Source organism: Pundamilia nyererei, unplaced genomic scaffold, assembly GCF_000239375.1.
Source record: "Pundamilia nyererei isolate P.nyererei 1_Seehausen unplaced genomic scaffold, PunNye1.0 scaffold00041, whole genome shotgun sequence".
Taxonomy (NCBI): domain Eukaryota; kingdom Metazoa; phylum Chordata; class Actinopteri; order Cichliformes; family Cichlidae; genus Pundamilia; species Pundamilia nyererei.
Window position 1 is genome coordinate 3,704,226 of NW_005187442.1, and position 20,866 is coordinate 3,725,091.

General features: G+C 37.6%; 1 protein-coding gene across 1 annotated transcript in view; it reads left to right on the forward strand.

The window, feature by feature from the left end:
* Positions 1 to 20,866, forward strand: part of lama2 (laminin, alpha 2) — a 228,005-nt gene that overhangs the window by 55,376 nt on the left and 151,763 nt on the right. Inside the window, exons 4-5 of the mRNA XM_013910321.1 lie at positions 15,309 to 15,360; positions 17,214 to 17,404. Coding sequence (XP_013765775.1) covers positions 15,309 to 15,360; positions 17,214 to 17,404 — 243 coding nt within the window. The remainder of the gene's footprint in view (positions 1 to 15,308; positions 15,361 to 17,213; positions 17,405 to 20,866) is intronic.

Here is a 20,866-nt window from a genome sequence, read left to right on the forward strand (position 1 = left end):
TCACCTTCATGTTTTTCTGTGTTTTATCTTCAGCTACTTTGACACAAAGACATCTGCTGTGATGCTCACACCTTTCATAAAGTCTTGCGAGTGTCAGCTTCCATTTTATAGATACAAAAATATGTAAATGTACTGATCTGAATTATAATATTTCTGACTGTCTGAGGCAAAATTTCCCAGATACAAATCGAATTGAATCGAATCGTTTCGGGACCTTGTGAATCAGAATCGAATCGATTCTAGAAATCAGTGAAGATACCCAGCCCTAGTTGTCACATGATTCGGAAGGCATTGTGGGCATTGTAGGCTCAGCCAATCAGAGCCAGTGGATTTTGTTACTCGGGCATTTTGCCGTAACATGGGCAAAAAAATTGCTGTTCAGTGCCTTCGTGACTTGAATTTTTCGTGAAACGGGGTATTCGTAACTCGGGGTTCCACTGTATATAAACATCAATCCCATGTTCGCAATGTCCCTTTTTTTACACACTTTTTTCATTTGTTAAGGTTCATTTAACAGCTTCAGAATCATTATTTAATTGCTGTGTTGTATAAGTGTATTATACATACAGACATACAGATATTTAAAAACTCTTACTAAAAGGAATATGTTTCACTAGACATGTATACCTTTTTTTTTTTTTAATTTTTGCTCAGTTTACTTTTAGTTTTAGAAGTAATATTTAGCTTTTCCTAAATTGATTTATATGGAGATCCACAATCTCAGCTTTCCATTAGAATCAGACGTACTCACACAAATGCTTATTTTAATGAGTCAAATTCTTTTCATTTGCTTTCTGTTTGTGCACATATGATTGGATTCACACTGAGCGCAGATGCATTCAGCTGCCAGGTGCTTGATCCATCAAGCTCATCCCTTTTCTGCCACTGTGTTCCTTTTCCATCAGGATGTTGCACGTACAAACACTGTCTTCCCAGAGCTACATTAACACCCTGTGCTGCATGCTGTCATGGTCAGCTTAGCTTGGATTTTATTTTCTCTGCAATTAAAGTGATTACTGCAGTTAGTCATTTAAAGGTGCGGTGTACAAAATGTGCCATTGATATGTCATCAGGGTTTTAAGCTACACAGAACTGTTTCAGTAGAGCTGGAATTAGTTAAACCAACTTTGCTATTAATCACTTCATAATCTTGTGTGCCACGCTTTAAATATTGGCTTCCATTTTTGACTTGGAAAGCTTGGCAGGAATCTCTGTGATTGAGTGGCTGTGTACTGGCATGGGCTGATTTAGGACATTTAGTTTAGTTTAGAAGTGTGATTAAATAGATAAGACTGCCAGATTGTAATTATATAGATGTTATGAGAATAAAAGTAATGAGAATAGAAGATTTAGTTTATGAGAATCCATGGCTTCATTAAGAGAAGTCAGTCAAAAATTGGTCTAAAAGTAAAAAAAAAAAAAAGAGAGATTAATTTTAGATGTCTAATAAAAACACCAATATTCATGAAAAAGCTGAAAACTAACTCGGGTTAACAATTTCTGATTTTCTAATCCCTATTTGACTTTATTAAGTATGTTTTTGATGTCAGCCGATCAAAATTCATACTTTACTATTATAGGGTTATGTAAAAAAATCCAGGTCTAGAAATTGTAACTTGCTCATCCCTTCTGGCGCCTGTTATAGTGGACTGGAAATATGTCTTTAAATTCATTTTAAACATATAAAGAAGAAACAGCAGTTAACCTCCAGCCTTTTTACACACCTAATGCATCCTTTTCTCTTTCTAATCCATGTGATGCGTTCATGGTGCAGATGTAAAGTTGCGGTTGTGATTCTGTCCTAAATCGAAGAAGAAAAATTAGAGTTATTTAAAAGTTGCATTTAAATACTTTACTAGGCAGTTTGCTACAGTTTAGTAGAGGCTGATTAAAGGTTAGTTCGGAGTTCTGAGGTGACGTTTGTAGTAATGTGCTAAGTTGGACTGATTCTGGACAGACTGTGGCGTTCATAGGTTATATTGAGGCCTTTCGTATGTAAGCTGATGATACTGACTAGATTCTGCATTATCTGCTGTCTAAGGATTGGGCTCAACCATGATACCTCATTTAACATCTGCTGAAATTTAAATCCAGGTAACTAAATCCATAAAGAGAAGTAAACCTCTGCAGCAGTGCAGGTCAGCTTGTCAGAGCCTAAACACAAAGAAAATCTACCAAAAAAGTTATTACATGACTAACTAGTTATTTAACCTCATGCCGCACTGCTCCACCTGATCTACAAAAGGCTGCAAAAGTGTAAAATGGAGCAGCAGAACTGTGGAATAAAAATAAATAATTAAATAAACAAGATAAAGTGAAAAAACAGACATGGAGCAGAGAAATTATGAAAATGATGATGACTGAAAAAGAATCTGTTAATTTAATGGCAGTACATTGCTCCAAAAATAATTGGATTACATGTTTTTCAAATGGAATTTAAAGTTTTTTGTTATAATAAAAAAAAAAGTAATTTTTATATGGCAATGTCTTGCACATAATGTTTGTTTCAGTCAAATATATCCGGAGTTAATAAAATGGACTTGGGTTATTCAAATCAGTTAATAGTCTGGTGGTGACTGCTGTCTTGTGGCTCATTAAAATCAAACTGCTAACTAGCAGTGCTGTGCTCTATTCATAGAGGATATTTGTCATAACACTAATAGAAATTGCAGGTGGTGGTAGTAGATTTCACTTTTACTTCACAGGTAAACTGGACCCGTTTGACTGACAAAACATAATCAATGGGAAATCATCAAAGAACTGAAATTACAGCAACTAGCTGTATCCACAACAAGCAGAATAAAACCCTCCTAGTTGCCTTTTTTCAAATTTTAAGATTTCTATTCTAACATAATCGCACACGTTTAAGACAATGATGGATGAAAGTGGATGTGATGGAATGACCCTCACAGTTTAAAGTGTAGTTTGTTAAGCGAAATGACAACAAAAAAGTAGTGAAACAAACAAAAAGTAAGAGTTGAATACTAATGTCACATATGAATATTGTAGTATTTCTGGTCAGAGTACTACTATTCATACTGAATTTAGAGCCACAAAGACAACTGCAACAAAGTGAGGCAAATGTGAAGAGTGCTTTTTCCTTTTCTTGCTTGCTCTTTTTTTCCTGAACGTAATTACAGCCCTGCACAGGAAGAAGAGTAACAGCCATCTTGAAATAATAATGACTTTAGGCCCATCAATCACACCTTTCACCACTGTGGTGCGTCTACTGAATAAATATTAAGGCTTCAGTGGTCTCACAAATACACACACGCACACACACCTGTCTCTGGAGTAGTACAGCCAGTGAATGCATCTGCCTGGTTACTCATACTCACTCACTCACTTATGCTGACACTCTTGACCTTAATATTAGTGTGTGGAGCAGGTGACACCCACACACACCCAACACCACAGTCATTTTGATTCTTATTCATGTCTAAGAAGATAATAGAGATGTACAACGAAAGATTATAAGGACTGAATAAGAATTTCAGGGTATTCCTCACAATTAAATGATCTTCATGTAATCACCACATTTAACATGTTTACATATTTCTCTGTATTTACAGTATCCAGAGTTAATAATTTTAACATTAGGACTAGAAATCACTGAGAAAAGCCTCTTAAAATAAAACCCCATTATCTCATATTTCACTACTTTTACTAAAATTGGTTTATTTATGACGTAATTAATTATATAGCACCTTTCTACAACATGCCTAATTCACCCATTCATACAAGCACTTTTTTATACTTTCTATCAAACATTCACACCCATTCATTCTCCAATTGATGCATCAGAGAGCAACAATACTTTATTAATCATTTCTAATATATATTTTACCTTTATAACCAGGGGTGTTAAATATGAGACCTAGGGGCAAGAATTGCCTTGGCAAAGACCTCAGATCGGCAGAATGGACAGTTTTGGAAAATAACATAAATAAACAAAGCAATTAAGTAATAGATAAACAATTAGATGGCAGTAAAAGTCCAGTTTTTTTGCAGTGGGTCTGCAGTAAACAACAATAGGATATTTTCTTTGAATTAACTGAAACTTTCTCTTTTTCTTGTTCTGTAATTTTACATATTTATTTGTTACAATTTAAATCATGCTGACATTTTTCTTTGAATTACTACAGCAGCATTTTTTTATAATGTAGAAAAATCAAGAAATACTGTTCAAATTGCCCTTTTTTCTTCTGTTCAGACATACTAGGGGTTAAATCTGTAGTTAAAGTTCTTTATGTTGACAGAGAGGGGAGTTTCACTGGTGCGGGCCACTTGGGATAAAAGTGGGCTCCATGTAGCCCATCATGTAAAATGAGTTTGAAATGATTGATATAAACCAAACTTAACTTACTGAGGTATAAGACATCATATGTGCTAACCCTAATCCTACCCTGCACTTTGGGAGAGCAGCACCAGTATCAAACTAAAAAAAATAGCTGGATCCAAAATATCGTGCTGAAAAGTGTTTACCCCTTCCTAATTTCCTAGTGTTTTGCATATTTGTTTCACTTACATGTTTCGGATCATCAAACTAATTTTCATATTAGACAAAGATACACCAGGTAAATACAAAATGCAGTTTGTAAATCATGATTTCATTCATTAAGGCAGAAAAGTTATCCAAACCTCCCTGGTCCTGTGTGACAAAGTAATTGCCCTTATTGTTTAATCATAAATTAACTGAGAGCTGAGTTCAGTTTCACTAAACACACTCAGGCCTGATTACTGGCAGACCTGTTGAATCAAGAAATCATGTAAATAGAACCTGTCTGACAAAATTGAAGCAGGCTAAAAGATCTCAAATCAACACATCATGCCGCGATCTAAAGAAACGGCTGAAAAATAAAGTCGTTGACATCTATCAGTCTGGAAAGAGTTAATAAAGGGTTACAAGGTCATCAGGGTTTTGGGGGTACCGGTGGACCAAGGTGAGAGTCATTATACACAAATTGAAAAAACATGGAATAGTGTTAAAGCTTCCCGGGAGTGGCCAAAATTACTCCAAGAGTGCAGCGATGACTTATCAAGGAGGTCAAAAAAGAACCAGAAGAAGATTAAAGAACCACAGGCTTCAGATGTCTCAGTTAAGGTCAGACTTCATGATTTAACAATAAGAAAGAGACTGTGCAGAAATGGCTTCCATGGGAGAGTTTTAAGACAAAAGTCACTGCTGACCATCAAGAACACAAAGGCTAATCCCAAATTTTCCAAAGAACATCTTGAAGGCATCTGGGAAAATACTAGAGCTTTGGGATGACGAGATAAAAGCTGAACCTTTTGGAAGTTTTGAGTCAGGTTGCATCTGGTGCAAAAGTAACAGCATTTCAGAAAAGGAACATCATACCAACAGTAAAATATGGTGGTGTTAGTGAGATGGTCTAGGGCTGTTTTGCGGACCTGGAAGACTTCCCATGATAAATGGAACCATGAATTCTGCTGTCTACCAAAACCTGAAGGAGAATGTCCAGCTATGTGTTCTGCAGCACACCAGTGATCCAAAACACATCCAGTGCACCTCTGAATGGCTTAAGAAAAACTAAATAAAAGCTTTGGAGTGGCCTAGTCAAAGTCCTGACCTGAATCCGTTTGAGATGCTGTGGCATGCCACAGCATTATCCATCGGCATTATCTGCCGAGATTATCCACGAAAACTCTCCAGTGTAGCTGAATTAAAACATTTCTGCAAAGATAATTTTTGCCAAAATTCCTCAGGTGTTGCAGGTGTTGCTGCTAAGAGTGGCCCAACCAGTTATTAGGTTTAGGGGGCAGTTACTTTTTATGTAGGTTTGGGTTTTTTTTACCTTCATGTAGAAACTGCATTTTGTTTTTACTTGTGTCTAATATTTTAATTGATTTGATTATCAGAAATATTGAAACCTGACAAACATACAAAACATAGGATATCAGGAAGGAACTTTTTCAAACCACTGTGTGTACATACATATATATATACATACATACATACATACATACATACATACATACATACATACATACATATATATACACACACACATATATATGCTTTTATATGTATTATTTTGCAGCATAATAGTATCATTATCACATCTTAAAATATCTAAAAAGCTTATGTAAGGAGCTTAGATTACCAATGAGTGAGACTGCAAGGTCATCTTACCGGTAATGTGATTTGGATGTCCCAGCTCGTCCACTGACTCCAAAGGGTTAATGTTAAATTCTTATTATTTAAAATATGTCAAATTTACATCTTAATGTCTTGATAAATTACTTATTTGTTATTGGTGCTATTATTGTAGGATTGGGTGAAAATGATCCACCATGGTAGTTCTAAAAGGCTTTTTATTTTCTTGTTCTAACCAATCTGTCTTCACCCACTGACGATCCCACAGGGGTTTTGTTATTCTGTCCAAGAGGTTTCTAACCACTTGGCATCAGATATGACTGTGCCTGTGGTGTCAAATTGATATGCCAATAGACACCTTGAGTGTTCCTCTGCAACACTACAGCATTTGACTGAATGGGAGTATTCTGTTTGGTGCCCTCCATCCATTCACTTCCACTTATCCTTTTCAGGGTCGCGGGGGGCACTGGAGCCTATCCCAGCTGTCATAGGGCGAGAGGCGGAGTACACCCTGGACAGGTCGCCAGTCTGTCGCAGGGCCAACACACAGAGACAGACAACCATTCGCACTCACTTTCACTCGCACATTCACACCTAGTGGCAATTTGGATTATCCAGTTAACCTATCCCCACAAGTTGCATGTCTTTGGACTGTTTGGTGCCCTGGGATTGAAAAAGAGTATCAGCCCATGCCAGTATTTTTTAATTTTGCATGACTGTAGATACCAGTAACATCTCGACCTGATTTAATTTTGTTGAAAGTCAGGCTCAAAGTCAAGGTCAAGGGCACAACAAATGTGAAGATCAATAAAAACGTTATATTACCAACTGTTTTTTATGGATCGTCGTCAAACTTCACAACAATGCCACTGGGGGACATGAGTATATACATTAACTAATTATTTGACCTTGAACTTAACTGTTAGCGCTAAAGGTCAAAGTTTACCTTGGAAAAAAATTTAAAGAAAGCATATTGAATAATATATTATATGAAAGGGCATGGAGCAATGCCCTACAGCATCACAGTGATGTCATAACAGGCGGACTTCATTGTACTGTAGTACAAACAGACTAATGTCAGCTTGTTGTAAAAAAAACATCATAAAACACCAAAGTTTTAATATAGCCTTTGTACTTCGGGGGGAGTTGCACTATCTGAGTGCTCTTGTTGATTTTGAAGTCATGATTTTAGAGAGTAAAGTAAGTGATACGAGTGTCAGTCAGTCTCAATGATTACTAATGTCTTTACTATTTTCAGAATTGAAAATTTGCATTCTCATGAACCTGAGACTATTAGGTCAGTTGAATATTTGAAACTTCTTTATTCTCCTATTTAAATAATGGCTTTTGTATTAATTACAGCAATAGTACATTCCATCTATGCTGCAGACGTTGACTACAAATTAAACGTAGTTAATTTTTTGTTAATGCATATGTGTGAATGTGCTTCATTGTATGCGTGACGCTCGATCAAACCAACAGAAAGCTATTTACTCTCCAGTGCACTGAATTTCCTCTGCGACCGCAGTCATTTCACTCGGAAAATGACAGTGGGCTTGTGTGTGTTGTTATCGTCTGTGACATCACCACTCTCATTTCCTCTCTTGTTATTGTTGAGACTCTCTGGACAGAAAGACTAAATAATGAGAGAGTGGGAGCTGAGGGTCTATGTGCTTCACTCCGTGTGTGAAGCAGACAGTTGATGTCTGTGTATGTTCTTCATTATTTTTAGATAAATTCTTGAATCATATCCGTGCGTGAAGATGCATCAGACTTGACAATACACTAAAAGCCATCCGCAGAGATTCTGGAGAGTGGCTTGAGAATAATTTCTAACTTTGCAAAAATAAACATTTTTTGGAGGGGGGCTTTCATTAGTTTTGAGGTTTAATTTACTTTTTAAAGATTAAAAAATCACATCCCTTTTTTTTACTGTATCATTGGAGTATTGCAACTCCAGTTTTTCATGCCAAACTAAGAGCTTTCTGGCCATGCATCGCTGGTGTATAAAACTCTGAATTGCAGTTGGCATAACTAATAAAATACATTTAGACTAAGAGATGTCTTAGGACTATTTTACCATGAGTGGATATGCTTGTCTTGCAATCCCAACATTTTAAAATCATTGTAAGACAGTTAAATGCAATACGTACTTACTCTACAATACTGAACTATTGGGTCATGCATGCATGTGAAGTAATACAAGTACACAGAGAAAGTTGCAAGATGTGAATGCATTGGAGTCGTGACATGATTGGGTGTCAAATAAGGAGCGTAGGCTTTATCATATCCATCAAAAGTTGTCAGAGACTGTATGGGCTAATAGTTTAGCAGATAAGAATCTATTTTCTCAATATTAATTTGCAAACATTTTAGAGATTTTATCATCTACAGAACAAAATGTTATTGAAGCACTGATAATCTGTATGGAAATCTCAGTGTGGAAGGGACACAGCTGGAAACCAATATTGAATGGCTGTGATCTTCTTAAAGCCATGATCTCTAATCTAATTTACTTCATGGGCTCAGAAACACTTCTGAAAATCATTCAGTCAGTGAAAATGCACAGCAAAACTCCACCATACAGACAAAAAATCAAGTAACAAAAAACATATCAACAATCTGAGAAACACATCTTTCCTGCACTGTGACTTTGCTCATATAAACTGGACTCAATTTGAAGTGTACAACTATTACATCATTAATATAATAATTATTATAATATAATTACGATTTTTTTTTTCAATTATGGACACAGCATTGTGCTGCCAAAAGAAAAGAGACTCTGGATTTTCACCAGTGCACCTGTGCAGTAGTGCATATGGCATATATGCAAATTAAACACTAATAAGAAACAAAATATTAATGTTTTGGAGGAACACAGGCTACCATCTAGGGATCCTTTTTCAAGGAATGCTTTCTCATTTCAAGAAGACAGTGCTGAAATAATTTAAAAATAGCATGGCTCCATGCAAAAAGTTGTCCTGTTGCCACACTGGTCTACCTGCAGTCCAGATGTGCCACCCAATGTAATGTTTTATGAAGCGAAGAGTAAAACCAAAGGTTTGCTGAACAGCTGAGATCCTGTATTAAACAAAAAAAGGAAAACTTTGTGCTTTCTAAACTGCTGCAGTTGGTCTCCACAGTTTGCAAAGGCTTTGTGTTGTTGAAGAAGAGGTGATGCAACACAGTGGTAAACATGCTTCTGACCTAACACGAGCTAAACATATTGCTAGTATCAAAATGAATATGAAAAATACAAAAAAAATACTGTGGTCACTTTATGTTACCTTCTTATTTTAGTCAGTACCCTAAGAAAGCGCTGAATTAATTCTATTTTTTGCTTTTCCCACCACATTTTACACAAAGTCACACCATTGTTGATTCAAAATTTGATGTGTTAAATGCGTATTTCTTTCTTTAAGCGATACAGACAAACTTGTTTAGCTTTTCAAAAATAACAAACATAAAAAATGATGTAGTCAGAACTTTTAGTGCCAACAAAAATCATAACTAAGAGGACGTAAATGAAACATCTGCTGTACCCAATAAAAGTTTGCTGGTTTAATGTCTGACAGTAGCTTGGGCCAAAGCAAGAATGTGGGAGATTGCAGCATCTGGTGTTTTGTGTAGAGTAAAGCCTATTTAAAAGCTTAGGGCCAAATTACGACCCAGTCTGTGAGTGAGCGTGTTAGTGTATAAAGGCATTTCATTTGTATGTGCAAGTGTGTTTTGAGCAGTTCAGGCAGAGTGACAGACTTAAACAGAATGGATTTCAAAAGGCTGTTACACAGCCGGGCATTCCTCTGTCTTATCCCGAGGCCCGTGTTTGTGTATACTGCTGCCGCTTCGCTGTTCAAATCTATGTGAAAAACAATATTTTTTTCGTATTTCTTGTTGGGGTGTTTTTTTTCTGCAGTTTGCTCAAATATCAGAGTCCTGTAACTTATTTGCTGCAGGACTGGCGAGACTTTTTTTTCTGGTACATTCAAAAATATGTTCTCAAATTGTTTTTAGTGGAAAAGCACAAAAATGTGAAAAACAAGTGAATGGTTCCACTGATTATTTGCAGCTTGTTTGCCTGCATTTAGTTTGGCAGTAAAGGATGCTGGATGATTCACACCATTTTGAACCGGACCAACAGCTACATTATTAGTCCTGTGAGATGTTAACACATTTTCATTTGAAGTGACAGTAAATCTTCGTACTAGTTTCTCTCATGACTTATCCACCTGTGTGTTTATGTCTGGGGGGAAAAAACCAAACTACAATAACAACAACAACAAAGCACCTTTTGCTATTTACATTTTGGGGTCACTATCTTGTTCTGACCTCATCTCACTTTGTTTCCGGTCAGGCTCTGTTTTTGTGCACTGGAACTGACTGGAGTACTAACAGGAATTGGAGGCTGATGCCAGTGTATCAGGCCAGAGAGATTTTAACACGTTTCCATGTGAATGACCTGTAAACACCAGCTGTTCTGTAAAACCGCTGTAACTATGTGTCCAAATCACACTGAGACAAAATGGATTCTTCACAGGCTATTTAATTGTAGGCAACCTAGCCACACTGGATACGGGGCTTAAGTGGCCCGATTGAGCATTAAAATAAACATTTTAAGTGCTCAGTTGGCTGTAACGCTGAAATATCTGCCAAAAGCCAGTTCCTGGCATATCATGATGATTTTCTGTCAAGTATGTAATGGCAGCAATGGAATACATGAGAGCTATTTGGAAATGAATTTATATTTTTCTGAGTTTTTCATTAAAAAAAAAAGATTTCTATGAGATCTAGATATATGTGCGAATGTTGTAAACTTTAAAGACACTTTTTTATTGTGTTTTTATTTACGTCAACTCTGAAATCTTGTCACTTTTATCTGAGGCAATGTGCAATGTAAAATTAAAATGATTCAGAAGTTTATTTTTGAGTCAAAGAATTATTCATCGGTGCAAAAAACAAATACGATTTTCCACTTCACCTGGGGAACAAATGACTCACCGTTTCACTTTTTAACTTTTTATAAACTCAAACAAAACACAGAGCACACAGATTCTCTCGCAAAAGTACAAGCTGTTAAATTTTATACTTTTTAATTGCACAAGAGCACCGTCTGTCTGTGCATTAACATGTTGGAATTTGTGTTTTTACTGTAGAAAGAACGTTTAAGGCTTCAGCACCAGTATCAAACCATTTATTTTTAAATGGTATCAGTAAAAATTTGTAACGTCATTGAATTAACATGTGATTATTTCAGTGTCAATTTCACTAAACACACATGGGCCTGATTACTGGCAGAGCTGTTGAATCCAGAAATCACATAAATAGAACCTGTCTGACGAAAGTGAAGCAAGCTAAAAGATCTCAAAAAGCAACACAACTTGCTACAATCTAAAGAAACACCTGAGAAATAAAGTCACTGACATCTATCCACCTGGAAAGGGTTACAAAGCAATTTCTAAGACTTTAGGACTCCAATAAATCAAGGTGAGAGCCATTATACACAAATGGAGAAAATTTGGAACAGTGGTGATGCTTCCCAGGAGTGACTGGCCTACCAAAATTACTCCAAGAGTGCAATGACTCATCCAGGAGGTCAAAAAAGAACCCAGAAGAAGATTAAAGAACCACAGGCTTCACATATCCCAGTTAAAGTCAGAGTTCATCAAAAATAAGTATGCAAAAATGGCTTCCATCGGAGAGTTTTAAGACAAAAACCACTGCTGAGCAAATAGAACACAAAGGCTTGTCTCACATTTGCCAAAAAACATCTTAATGACCCCCAAGACATCTGGGAAAATGTTCTGTGGACCGATGAGACAACTTTTTAGAAGGTTTGAGTCCTGTAACATCCAGCATAAAACTAACACAGTATTTTAGAAAAGGAACATCATAGCAACAGTGGTAGTTTGAAGGTCTGGGGTTGTTCTGCTGTGTCAGGGGACCTGGATGTCTTGGTGTGGTAAATGGAACCAACCTGCTGTATACCAAAACATCCTGAAGGTGAATATCCAGCCATCTGTTCGTGACCTCAAGTTGAAGCGTACTTTGGTACTTTAGATCGAAAACACACCAATTTTACCTCTGAATGACCTAAGAAAATCAAAATGAATGAACCGGCTTTTTAAGATCATGCCACAGCATCTCAATCGAATTCAGGTCAGGCCTTTGGAGTGGCCGAGTCAAAGTCCTGACCTGAATCTGATTGATGTGCTTGATGGCATGATCTTAAAAAGCCGGTTCAACCTTGAAAACTCTCCAATGTGGTTGAATTAAAACAATTCTGCAAAGATGATTGTGCCAAATTTCCTCCATAGTGCTGAAGAAGACTCATTTACAGTTATTTATAGTCATTTATATAGGTTTGGGACATTTTTTCACACAGTGCCATGTTGGTTTTGTTTTTTCCCCCTTAATAATTAACCGCATCATTTAGAAACTGCATTTGCATTAGCTTTGTCTAATATTTAAATTTGTGTGTTTTGGGGTTGGGTGGGGTGGGTGGGTGTGGGGGGGACTGGTCAGGTCTCCAGTCTGGCATTGGGCTAACACAGAGAGACAGCCAACAAGCCACAACATATTCACAGAGATACCCACCCAGACATGGGGAGAACATAGAAACTCAACCCAGAAAGAAAGATCCCTCTAAGGTGGCGGATTTAAACCCAGAACCTTCGTCCTGGGAGGTGGCAGTGCTAAGCACCATGCCACTATTTGGATCAGAGTAGAACATTATGCTGTAAAACTCCTTTCAGCTGCTACATTATTCAGTAAGGGTTGCCACAGTAGAAGAATATGCATATTTGATTTGGTAAAGATTTCAGATGCCCCTCCTGACAGGAATCCTTTCTCCCTGAGAGACTTTTGTCTCTTGTCCCAGTCTTGAATCAAGGACTTTTGTGTGTTAGGTGAATGTGTTAACCACTACCATATGGAACCGCAAACTGACAGAGTAAATATTTGAAGCTAAAATTCAATTAATAATTAATAATAATTATGCTGCAAAGAATAAAAATAAGTTTTGGTTCACAAGATAGACCAGATAGATAAAATAGACATGACGTTAACATTGTTGGACTGTACTTTAAGTGGGGTGACAAATACAATGGTATTGAAAGGCAGTAACTCTGTAGTAATACCACCACATTTTATTTTTGTTCAAAAATTTCAATTTCTTTTTTCTTTCATTTGGTGATGCACTTTTTTATCCATTGAGAATGTTTTGTTTGCTTCATTTTAAGTTGGAAATAACAAGGTCTCATGCAAAACCTGATGAAACTCGCTGACACCCTGCTACTTTGAGCTTATAGTTCTTGCACTATAAAGGGAAAAATAAATAAATAAATGTTTGAGCTGAGAATCTATCCAATTAAACTTTATACTTATATGGGCTCTACATAAATGTATTTATCTGACATTAAATTAAATTTCATGCCTATGAGATTCATATTTATTCAACAGCTCTCTTATATTTTGCAGGATGGTTATTGGTTTGTTTATTTGTTGATGCTGTGTTGAGCTCCAGAGGCTGCAAAAAATCTCTTGTCTGATCCACATTTGATCAAAACCTAGACTATGACACAATGCAACCCTGGGTGCGCGCGCACACACATAGACACAGAGTGCATTAGTTAGTAGTGTTGATCTATGTTTAGCTGCTGGAGCTGCCTAGCTGTCCCAAAGTTGTCACCATATTACAAGTTACCCCTGAAATCACTCCTTTTCACATACACACACACATACACACATACACACCATCCCGTTCTCAGTAAGTAACAGTGACTCTTTGTAGGAGGCTTGAATAACTGCTATAGGGTTACTTAAATGACACAATCTCTCGCTCTCTCTCACCCTCCCTCTCTTTTGCTCTCTCTCACACACACACACACACACACACACACACACACACACACACACACACACACACACACACACACGCTTTTTCCCTATTCTAATTGCTGCAATGTGACACTTCTTCCCACATCTGAGAAGAAAGGCCAATGAGCTTGCATAGAGAAAGGAAGCACAGCCTGGTGAAGATACTTCAAGCAAGCATTTGACCTAAATCTGAATTTCGCATATACAGTACATTTTTATACCTGTCTATAGTGAGCTGACCTTTTATCTTGCTGAGCGAATCTGGAATTTTTTTTTATTTAAATCATAATAAAATATTTTATTTCTATTTTATAAATACAAAAAGTCGGGCAAAACTGGACTACAACATTCAGTGACTGAAAAATAAAAACCTTTTAGTTTGGTGGGGGTTTTTTGGTTTATTGTGGTTGTCTAGCTTAAAGTTACCACGAAACCGGCTTACTGTAAGCGCTGGTTTGCATATGTATTTTCATACATTTTGAAATTACTATAGCAGCAAATAAGCATTGGCTTTAAGCACATGAGAAACTCATGCTCCCTTTGTGTGAGTTTTAATCTGAGTTTCCCTCTTTACTGTTTTTGGCAATCGGTACAGCTGGCGTGTTCGTGCATGTAAGCCTCTCCCTAACACCTGCAATCTACTGCACTGCACTGTAAAAGCAACAAGGGCAAAGTGCAGTCCTGAGCATTCAGTTACCCAATTTATGTGCGCTTTATTTTTTAATTTTCACTTGTTAAACTCCGCAGTGAGAGTTTTTCTGCCCTCCTCTGCTCCATGTTTCACCATCGAGCAGAGCAGGGGAGAAATTAATGAAATGAAGATAATTTGACCCAAAATAAGGAGAACTTGATACACTACTGCAAGTGCTAAAAAAGCTCCCCAGCAAGTGTTAATATGTGTTAACATGTTAACGCCTTCTAAGATATTAATGCAATAAATTAAAGGGAGAGAAGCTGACAGGAAGACTGTGTGATGAGTAGACGTGTGTGTTATTTGACAGTGTGGTCTAATGGATTTCATTTCTCTATGTATTTTTTTTTACTTTTTGCTCATCTGTAGGCACAGGCATGCACAACTTTTGTTAATTTTGGGGAAATATTGAATGTCATATATTTGTTACAGTGAAGCAAGAAAAAAGCTGAAAAGAACTGAATTTTCAGTCTGAGATACAGTAACATTTTATTTATTCACATATCCCTGTTAAAGGTTTCTAATATTGGACTGCTCTGTATTAAGGCTTAAACAGTGAAAGAATTGTGTAATTGTTAAAACCAAGGAATGATGTGGATTTTTTCTGTGTGCATCTTTCAGGTTTTTCAGATCGCCTATGTGATAATAAAGGCAGCCAACTCACCTCGCCCAGGTATGCGTTCAATTATAAAAATGTTATTTTATCAGTCTCATACTGCTGGAAGTGTTAATATTTTTGCTTTGATTCATTTTAAGGAGAGGACTGTGACTAATGCGCAGGGTTCGTCTTAGGAGCATTAATCATCAAGCTAATGATCATCCCACAGAGAAGCCTTCATATAATGGAAGACTCCATTCAATCAAATGGATCTTTAGCTCAGCGATTAAAAATACTGATGTGAAACAACAAACTAGCACGTTAAAGTAAAATGGCGGTGGAAGGTTTAAATATGTTGAAAAGTAATCTAGAAAAAGACGAAACAGTTGAATTCCTATGGAATTACTATGTTCTTGGCAAACAGTGCTATCCATTATGGCCACATCTCCATTTGATTTCGTCAAAGGACATTGTTCCACAAGTCTTGTGGTTTGTTCAGATGCAACTTTGCAAACCTAAGCCATGTTACAATGTTCTTGTAGCATTGTACTTCCAGACAAGTGCTACTTATTCAGTCTTTCTCTAAATCAGGGGTGGGAACTGCAGGCCTCAAGGGCCAGAGTCCTGCAGGTTTAAGATATCACCCTGGGTCAGCTCACCTGAATCAAATGATTAGTTCATTACCAGGCCTCTAGAGAACTTGATGACATGCTGAGGAGGTAATTTAGCCATTTAAATCAGCTGTGTTGGATCAAGGACACATCTAAAACCTGCAGGACACCCCTGCTCTGTACTGTCATGATCTTTACCATTAAACATGTTAACTGAGGCCTGTAGAGTCTTTGTCAGATCTTGGTTTTTCTTTATAGTTTTTAAGAGGACTGCACGATCTGACCTTGGTGGGAATTTACAGAGTTGTCAGAATCAGAATCAGAATCAGAATCAGAATGGGGTTTATTGCCAGATGTTGAGGTTTACAACATTAGGAAATTGCTGCGGTGCTTCAGTGCAAACAATAAGAATTAAAGTGCTATGTAGAAAGAAAGATATGTGCATGAGATATACATGAGATATATACATGAGAATAAGAATTATGAGTGCTACGTAGAAAGATATATACATGAGTGCAGGTGGTGATCAGTGCCAAACATGAAATGATGCAGTGACACAGCGTAGGGTCATGTGTTTATTGTTCATGTGTCCAACAGCAGAGGGGAAGAAACTGTTCTTATGGCGAGAGGTTCTGGTGCGAATGGACCGGAGCCTCCTGCCTGATGGACCGGAGCCTCCTGCCTCCTGTCTGGTCTGTGGCATCGTGTTAACACAGACCCAAATCCATCCAGATCCAGACCACCTGCATAATAGAAGTGGTCACGCTTGCTGATTATCAGTTAATCAAATATATTTCATTAGCAGCACCTGTCTGTTACTTACCCTAATTAATTCCTATGGAAATAGTAAAGGTGAACCTAATTTTTGACAGTATTGCAGAAAGCAATGTGAAAAACCTGCTTTTTCACATGACTCTATATAATGGAGGGATGTGGTGCTTACATGATAAAATAAGCAATTATAATGGGCAAAAATAAAGCTGATGTTCTAGCTAGTTCACACAGAAATACAATAAACAAATAAATAATAAAGATGATGGAAATTATGAGTGCATGTTTGTTTGATTTTGCTGTTGTTGTCTTTACAGTTGTTTTTTTCGTCCAGCAGGACTCACTTTACTTTGCATTTAATCAATCCAGAATACCACAGTTAAATATGAAAGTGAATGTTTTGTCAATTTTCTATGTATATTAAGCAGCGTGACCTTAACAGAGACTTGCGTGCCACTCATTATTTTTATTGATCTTCCCTGGTCTCCTCATCGCACACTGAAAGCATTTCATTGTTTTCTTTACCATCGTTTTTTTTGTCCGCAGGCAATTGGATCTTAGAGCGTTCAATAGATGGCATGACCTTTGAACCCTGGCAGTACTATGCTATCACAGACACAGAGTGCCTGACAAGGTTCAACATAAATCCTCGGACAGGACCTCCATCCTACACCAGAGATGATGAAGTCATCTGCACATCCTTTTACTCAAAGATTCACCCACTGGAGAATGGAGAGGTAACACATGAAGATGTCACAAACTAGGCCTGCTGCAATGTCAGATTTTGACTATACAATTATTCTGGCTGAAATAATTCATGCTGATCATTTTAACTGTATATCTAAAGGCTTTTGGTTGCATAAGGGTAAGCTGTCCTTCTTAAGCAAAAGAGAAAACACATTTGCAAACATTTCCAATATACCAGCTCATATAATGGGAAGCCTTGACCTGGATATCTGCTCACTCAAAATACAGCTGTTGGGGGTAGGAGGTTGGATTCACTCAAGATTATTTGTCTTTCTTTGGTCCCAGTTGGGGAAGAAGGGTTAAGGTGGGTTAGTTTAAATCTACTTAAACCATGCTGGAATTTCTGGATTTAATGCATTGCTTATATAGGCAAAGAAGAAAAAATCCAGAGTGGTCAGAGATGATAAAGAAGGAGGCAGAACCAAAGTTGACTGTACAACTGTGAGATACAAAGGAGGATGTGGCAAAGAGACTGATCTGGTGGACTGGTGTAGGCAGGTGATGGCCAGGCGACAAGAGGGATGTGGGAATTGTTATAAATACTTTAATCAATGACATGAAAAAGAAAGTTCTGAGTTATTAAAAAAGAAAAAAAAACACCACAAGACACACAAATACACACATGTGCACCCCAGTGTTTACTGTTGTGTTCCTTTGATCTGCTGTGTGTGATCACATCCAGTAACAACAGTCAGGCAGGCCTGACATTAATGAAGAGAAAGAGGATTTCAGAGCACACAAACATACTAACAAATACACAAACACGCATTGAAAATAAACTAATCACACGTTAACATTCCCCCACACAGGGCTGTAATTGTAGATGCCCTTCTGATTATCTGCATGCGTTTCCATGTGTGCTAATGTGCGTGCATGAATATGTGTGCTCGGTGTGTCTTTTTGTGTGTTTGCACTGTATGTGCTTGTGTCCTGCGGGGGAGCGCTAGAGGGGGTGCGAGCTGGGAGATGTCAAGAGCTGCAAGTAACGACGGAGGTGTCTGAATTGTGTGTGTGTGTGTGTGTGAGCACAAGTGTGTGGTTGACAGCTCCCTTGCCGTCTGATCACAGTGAAACCATAATGAGTCGTAGGCGATGTGTCACAGCATCGCACACACACGTTCACAATGTCACCCCACCACTCATCACACACACGCCAGCACACACACATAGAGAACCGGCTCCTTCGTTACTTCCAAGTGTGTAGCTTACACCCATCAAGTGTTTCCCCTTGACATACATGCACATACACACCGTCAGCTCACTGAAAGAGTTTTTCTTTTTTTTTTTCTTTTTTTTACAGATGCCAAATGTTGCTTTTGGCCACATTAGTGAGACAGACAGATGGACAGTCAGACAGGCAGGCAGGCAGACAGAACCTAACACTTCTTATTATGTGCCTGCTTGGTGATTATTGTTTATGCACAATATAAACTGATGCTTCTACTACTTTCACTCTGATTTAATGTTAGACCAGTGCTGGAAAAATACAAGATTCTTTGAATGCCATCAGTAATTGTGCTTGTCCTTCCTTTTTCTATTATTATGATCCAAGTTGTAAGATTCTGTAGAGAGGTATAATCTTTGCCTTGTGGGCATCCTGTCATTAGCAATTTTACATCAGGAAATCTTTTTTTGTTGAGAATTACTACGTTTCAGAAAGGATTTTTGGTCATCTAACATTTCAGCTCATACATTTAATGCAATTCAATGTTATTCATATATTGCCAAAAAGGTAAAGACCCTAAAATAATAGAGAGAAAACCCCAGAAATCAAACAACCCACTTTGAGTAAGAACTTGGTGACAACGGGAAGGAAAAACTCCCTTTTAACAGTAAGAAACCTCTGCCGTGACTGGTTGGGGTTAATGGGAGGAAGACATGATGCAGAAGAGAGCCAGAAATTAATAATAACTAATGATTAAATGCAGAGTGGTGTACAAACACAGTGAAAATGAGGCATACTGAAGAAATACACAGTGCATCATAGGAAGCCCCTAGCAACCTACATCTATACATATAGATGTAGGTTGATGTAGGCTATTTTCCCAGGCGTGGGACTAATAAAGGTTATCTTATCTTATTTTATCTTATACACCCAGCCTAAACTATATACTTTATCACAAAGGAAATTTTTAATCCTAATCTTAAAAATAGAGATAGTGTCTGTCTCCTGAATCCAAACTGGAAGCTGGTTTCACAGAAGAGGGGCCTGAAAACTGAAGGCTCTGCCTCCCATTCTACGTTTAAATACTCTAGAAACCACAAGTAAGCCTGTGGTCTTAGAGTAAAGTGCTCTATTGGGGTGATAAGGTACTATGAGGTCTTTAAGCTAAGATGGGGGCTGATCATTTAAGACCTTGTATGTGAGGAGAAAGATTTTAAATTTGATTCTGGATTTAACAGGGAGCCAATGAAGAGACGCCAATATAGTCCCTGTCAGTACAATTGCTGCAGCATGTTGGATCAACTGAAGGCTTTCAAAGAGTTTTTAGGACATCCTGATAATAATCAACTGCAATAGTCCAGCCTAAAAGTAATAAATTCATGAACTAGTTTTTCATATCTATATAATCAGCATCTCAAATGGCTACAACTTCATGCATTTGGACCTGTAGATATAGAAAAAACAACCTGCTGAAGTTGAAACTGAGCAGAATGGGGAAGAAACGTACTCTTAAGTGACTTTGAACATGGCTTTATTCCTGGTGCCAGACAGGCTGGTCTCAGTATTTCAGAAACTGCTGATCGACTGAGATTTTTCCACACAACCATCTGTAGGTTTTACAGAGAATGGTCCAAAAAAAGAAAACATAGAGTGAGGTTTATGAGTGAAAATGTCTTGATACCAGAGGTCAGAGCAGAATGGCTAGACTGTTTTTTTAATAAATGGGCAACAGTTAATCAGATATCTACATGTTAAAAGCAAGGCATACAGAATAACACAACTGGGCGCACAACACGTCCACGCCTGCCGCCTCTGTCAGCAAAGAACAGGAAACTGAGACTACAGATTACACTGGCTCACCAAAAATGGACAATAGGAGATTGGAAAAATGTTTAAACACCACAACCTACCAGGGCACCATTTATATTGATGTTCATCTCTTTATAACAACAGTGTAGGGCTCTTTTGATGGCTGTTTTCAACAGGATAATGTGCAATGCCATCAAGTTCAAATCATCTCAAGCTGGTTTCTTGAGCATTTGCTGAACTTAAATGCCTTTCACAGTCGCCAGATATCAATCCAACAGGGCACCTTTGGGATGTGATGGAACAGGAGATCGTCATCATGGATATGCAGCTCACAAATGTGCATCAGCTATGTGATCCTATCTTGTCAGTATGGAAAAAACATTTTTGAAAAACCTCTTACACATCATCATTCTGTGCGGTGAACAGTGTTGGGTAAGTTACTTTAAAATAGTAACTTAGTTACATTACTAGTTACTTC